Source organism: Sarcophilus harrisii, chromosome X, assembly GCF_902635505.1.
Source record: "Sarcophilus harrisii chromosome X, mSarHar1.11, whole genome shotgun sequence".
In the NCBI taxonomy this organism is placed as follows: domain Eukaryota; kingdom Metazoa; phylum Chordata; class Mammalia; order Dasyuromorphia; family Dasyuridae; genus Sarcophilus; species Sarcophilus harrisii.
In genome coordinates, this window is record NC_045432.1 from 52465801 (window position 1) to 52470671 (window position 4871).

The 4871-nt window shown below is 56.1% G+C and overlaps 1 protein-coding gene across 1 annotated transcript; it reads right to left on the reverse strand.

Annotated features, from left to right (window-relative positions):
* Positions 1–633: 633 nt before the first annotated feature.
* LOC116420284 (SERTA domain-containing protein 1-like) lies at positions 634–1439 on the reverse strand. Its single transcript, XM_031944694.1, has one exon. The coding sequence runs from the start codon at positions 1145–1147 to the stop codon at positions 650–652; it is 498 nt and encodes a 165-aa protein (XP_031800554.1). The 5' UTR covers positions 1148–1439; the 3' UTR covers positions 634–649.
* Positions 1440–4871: the final 3432 nt, after the last annotated feature.

Sequence of the window (4871 nt, forward strand, 5' to 3'; positions counted from 1 at the left end):
TGGGTTGGGGTGTCCTCCGCTCCGGCTCCTTCCCGCGAGGTGCCCGTCGGGGGCCCGTCCCGTGTCGCGGAACGTTGCGTGGGCCCGCTGCCGCAGGCGGGACCGTCTCGATGGGCCTTCTCTCCCCCTCGCCGCTCTCGGGCTGCGGGCTGCAGCCGATCTCCCCGACGGGTCCCGGGAGCCAAACGCCAGCCGGGTCTGATCTGGTCTGGCCCCCGGGACCCCTCTCCACCCCCCCCCCCCACACCCCGGGGCCTCGGGGCTGGGCTCGACCTCGTCCGCGGTCCCGCTCCTGGATGGGCCGGGGTGGATGCGGAGCTGGCGGGACCGGGCCGGACGGGTCGAGCCGGGGTGGGATGGGGCGGGGGCGGGGGCGGGGGCGGGATGAGACGGCGTGGACCGGCCCGCCCCGGCCCGGGACTGGACGGAACGGTCCGGGGTCGGACGGGATCTGACGGGTCGAGCCGGAATCGGGCGGGCCGGGATCGGACGGGTCGGGCCGGCATCAGACAGGATGGCACGGGAATCAGACAGGATGGCACGGGAACCGGACGGGATGCGGCGCTTGGCTGGGGAGCGACGTCCAGGTCCGGAAAACAGGCCGGCTCTCGGAGGCCTCAGTGGGAGGGCCGGCCGGGCGGCCGGAGCCTCAGGCGTTGGGGCGCTTTTCCGTAGCCGCCCTGCGGGGGTCGCTGATGCCCGGGAACCGACTCCCGGTGCCCCGGCGGCGGGAGCGCGGGCTGCCCGGCGGGGTGGCCGGGGCGGCCGGGGCGGCCGGCTGAGGAGGGGCCGGGCCGGGGGGCTCCGGGGGGCCCGCTTGCAGATCCATGGACGACTGGACCCGGCGCAGGGTGTTCACCACCAGCACGATGTGTCGGAGGTTGGGCTCGACCTGCCGGAGGCCATAGTGGAGCTTGAGGAGAGACAGGTTGAAGAGCGAGCTCGGGGGCAGCTGGGGCCGCTCGGATTGCCCCGAGGGGCTGGGGCCGGCGCTCGGGTTGGGGCTGGAGCTGCGGCTGCGGCTTCGGCTTCGGCTCCGGCTCCTGCTCCGGGTCGGGGACGCGGCCCGGGGGCGGTTGTCTTCGCCCTCGCAGAAGCCCTCGGGCAGCCACTGAACCTCGGGACCTTCCTCTCGCTTGCGCTTCATGCTTGGGCCGGTACGGATTGTTCGAACTCCAACTCGCGGTCCTCGAGCGCTCTCCTCCTCCGCCTTCCCCCTCCCCGCTTTAAGTCCTCCCCGTCCGCGCCCCCTCCCCCAGGAGCGTCCGGGTGGGGGCGCCCTGGCCTCTGCTCCCGCCCTCCCCGCTGGGGAGGGAGGCCGCGCCCCCCGCAGGCTGGCTTGGCTGTCCTGGCGACACTGAAGTGCCTACTGTGTGTGCGACAAGCGCCGGGCGGGATGCGGAGCCAGGGCCCTCGTTAACGTCTACCTGGCAGGAGGGAGGGAGGGAGGGAGGGAGGGAGGGAGGGAAGGAGGGAGGGAGCGAGGGATGCAGCCCGGGAAGGTTGCTGACGATGTGACCTGTTGCGCGGCCACTCGAACTTTTTCCCGTTCCCCGTTCTCCTTCCGAGCGCCGCGGGCTGCGGCTCCTCTTCTCTCCCGCCCGGGCCCCTCCGGGCTCGGGCAGCCTTCCCAGTGTGCTGGGGGCATCCGGGTGGCCTTTCCCCATCCCCTCCCTCGGCGAGGAGACCAAAGGGCGGCCAACAGACAGCGCGGGGAGGAGGGAGCGCGAGCCGCGGCTCGGAGCCGAGCGCTGCCAAGGGAGGGATGACGTTTTGCCGGGACTGCCTCAGTTCCACCCGGTGGCAGCGTTCAAGGCCACTCGGACCCCCCGCTCGCCGAAAAGGCCATTCTGACCCGATTGTCGTCAGGCTCTTTCAGCTTGTATTTCTCGGGCGTCGGCCGGGAATTAAGCACGTTCTGGGGGCCTCGAGGGGCAGAAAATTCAAAACACCTCCCCCCCCCCCCCGTTGCCTTTTAGTGAAGCTCAAGTGCAGTTAGTTGGGGACAAAGAGAGGGAGCCCTAGAAGGCAGGGATCCCTGCGTTTGGGGGTGGGTATGCTCGTGGAGGGAAAAACCCAACGGACCCGTGGGGGGCTAGGAGCGGCGTGGGTGTGTGTGTATGTGGGGGGGGTGCCCTGGGAAGCCGATCGCTCACTGAAGCCCCCCTTCAGTCCCCAAACATTTCTGCAGAATTTACCGTGGCAGACACTGGGACTGTGTGCCAGGGGCGGCCACCGTGGGTGCTTACCACCCGTGGTAAGCACCTTTCACAGCCATTCTCTCCTCGGGTCTCCCGAGGGACCCTGGCGGGCAGGCGCCGGTAGTGTGCCCATTTTACAGTTGACGAAACGAGGCACCAAAAGACATAGCGTCCTGCCCAGAATCACACAGCCCATAAGTAGAAACATCCAGGATTCTGGACTCTAATGTATTGTGGGTGTCAGTGAAAGGGACGCTACCTCTTCCCCTTCCCCGCCTCCTCCCCTCCTCCCCCAAGGCTGGGAGACAGAACGCAAAGCAGAGCACATGTCAAATGACTTAAAAAACAATCTCATTGCTGTAGCCTTGGAGGCGGCAGCACAATACAGCACCCGTGCAGTTTACCCCTGGGGTAAAAAAAAAAAATCCTTTAGGGGGTGTTTTGGGCGGGACTCAGAAGATGAGCCAGAGGAGATGGGGGGGCGGAGTTACGTAGAGTTTTCAAGGCAGATGCACCCAGTGCCATCGTAGGACCCAAAAGCGTGGAAGGGGAGGGAGGAAGCAGCTCCCTCCCCCTTTTCTGTCCCCAAACCTTGCTACAGATAGTAGCCTTTTCACCTTTCCCTTTACAATGAAGTTCAAAGCTTGCAATTTCTGCTCAAAGAACATTCGTGACCTCGAGGCCAACTTCATGTGAACTTATTTGTACTTGGTTGGGGACTGGTGCTTCGACCTTTCTGGCTCTTCGGGGAGAGCCCAAGGTCTCCTTCCTACTAGAATGAAGCATCGGGAGCAGGATGTGGTAGGGAACCATAAAAATAGCCAACTACATACAGAGTAAATAAACCCAAACCCAAAGAGAGCCCCATCACCTAGATTGAGTTTCTTTAAAATGCTAATTTTGAAGAGACCCATTGACTTAGAACCAAGCAGTTTTTGTGCGTTAGGAAAGATGAAAGCCCACGTGTCTCTCTCTGTCTCTGTCTCTCTGTCTCTGTCTCTGTCCCTCTCTCTCTTTCAGCTCTTCTTCAAGATGCTAAAAGTAGCATTTTCTGGTCCTTTGGGGGCAAGAGGAACACTGGCCAAGCCCATGCCCCAAAGCCACAGGACGGCTTTACTTAAGTGCTTCCACGCCAACTCCATCTGAAGCCAGTGAAAGCTTCTGCTGTAACTCCAGTGTTGAGAAACCGGCCTCGTTGGCCCAATTGCTTTCTAAGCTGCAGAGACAACAGACACAGTCACTGGAAACAGAGTGGGACATTTGTCATCGGGGAGTTCCTTTTCCATTTTAACATCATCCACGGATTCCCCAGAGATTCCTACTCTATTGAGTGTCTGCCTTTGAGATGATGAGCTCAGAGAATAGAGTCCCTACCTTTAGGCAGGTAAAAAAGTAGGGAAGATAGCACAACTTGGAATGGGAAAAAAAATGAGATATTCCTACAAAATTTGGAAGGTTCACTTTTCTTTTGAAGGGTGACCTAGGGGGGATCCTAACAATACATGTGTCTTTTTTTTTTTTTAATCCCTTTTCATTTACAAGTTATCCGCATGGGTAATTTTACAGCATTGACAATTGCCAAACCTTTTGTTCCAATTTTTCCTCTCCTTCCCCCCCCCCCCCACCTCCACATGGCAGGTTGTCCAATACATGTTAAATCACATGTGTCTTTTTTTTTTTTTTAAATTCATTTTTTTTAAAAGTAGTCACCTATGGAGCCATTGGGAGTTTTAGGCTAAAAAGGCACATTCTCACCAAGGAACCATGTTTCTTTTTCATTGTAGCATTCTAAGGAATGGGGCCTTAAGCAAGGATCCATCCAAGTCCATGTGTAGATCTCAAGGGGGTCAGCAGACTTTTTAAAAAATATCATTTTGTTAACAGTGTTTCAATATAAATGGTTTCTTTTGTAACCTTATACGTTTTATTTTGTGCACTTAAAAACTTTATTCTTGAGGACTACACGCACAGGCTTCGCTAAACTGTCAGCAGGCTTCGTTCCATTAAAAAAGGTCAAGAACCCCTGGGCCAAAAGCTTGTTGAACGTTGGTTTTCAGGAAAAAAAGTTAAAAACCTCATTTTCTCATCCCCTGCAACTTTTCAAGTCTTTTTGGCAATCGGTTTTCTTCTCGGTCCATATTTCTGTAATTCCAGTTAATAAATTGATAATGAAGAAAGTCAGCATTTTTGGAAACTGTTCCCTCCTAAATTGTATATGTGGTAAACAGGGGAATGGAAAATGTCATGCCAAGAGGATAAGATTTTGAAAATCTTGCATTAATGAAAATGTAAGGATAGGCCATAACTCAGTGGGTTGGTTGAAATCTGGCATTTCTCAGTCATTATTATAAAATGTGTGCATTAGGTGAGTGGTTTGGCAAGAGAATGACCCTTAATTTTTGTAAATTCTCAACAGCCAAATTCTCAAGGGGACAATTTAGAAAGCCTTATTTATGGACCCAATCTAAGCTCCACTGAGATTTAAAGCAAAGATCAAATCTTAATCGTGCTAGGAAAGATTTTTTTTTTCCTTTCGAGAAACATTCAAGTATGTCACGCCCAAGTGAAGGGGCATATATGATGATGATTCTGCTTGGTAGTCATTCAACATAATGTCCCTTTCTTATAAACTTGTATATAGAGTTGTTTCTTCCTCCTGATATTTACATG

Excerpts from the sequence above, each read along its gene's own strand:
- LOC116420284 (XM_031944694.1), bottom strand. The coding sequence starts at position 1,147 with ATGAAGCGCAAGCGAGAGGAAGGTCCCGAGGTTCAGTGGCTGCCCGAG.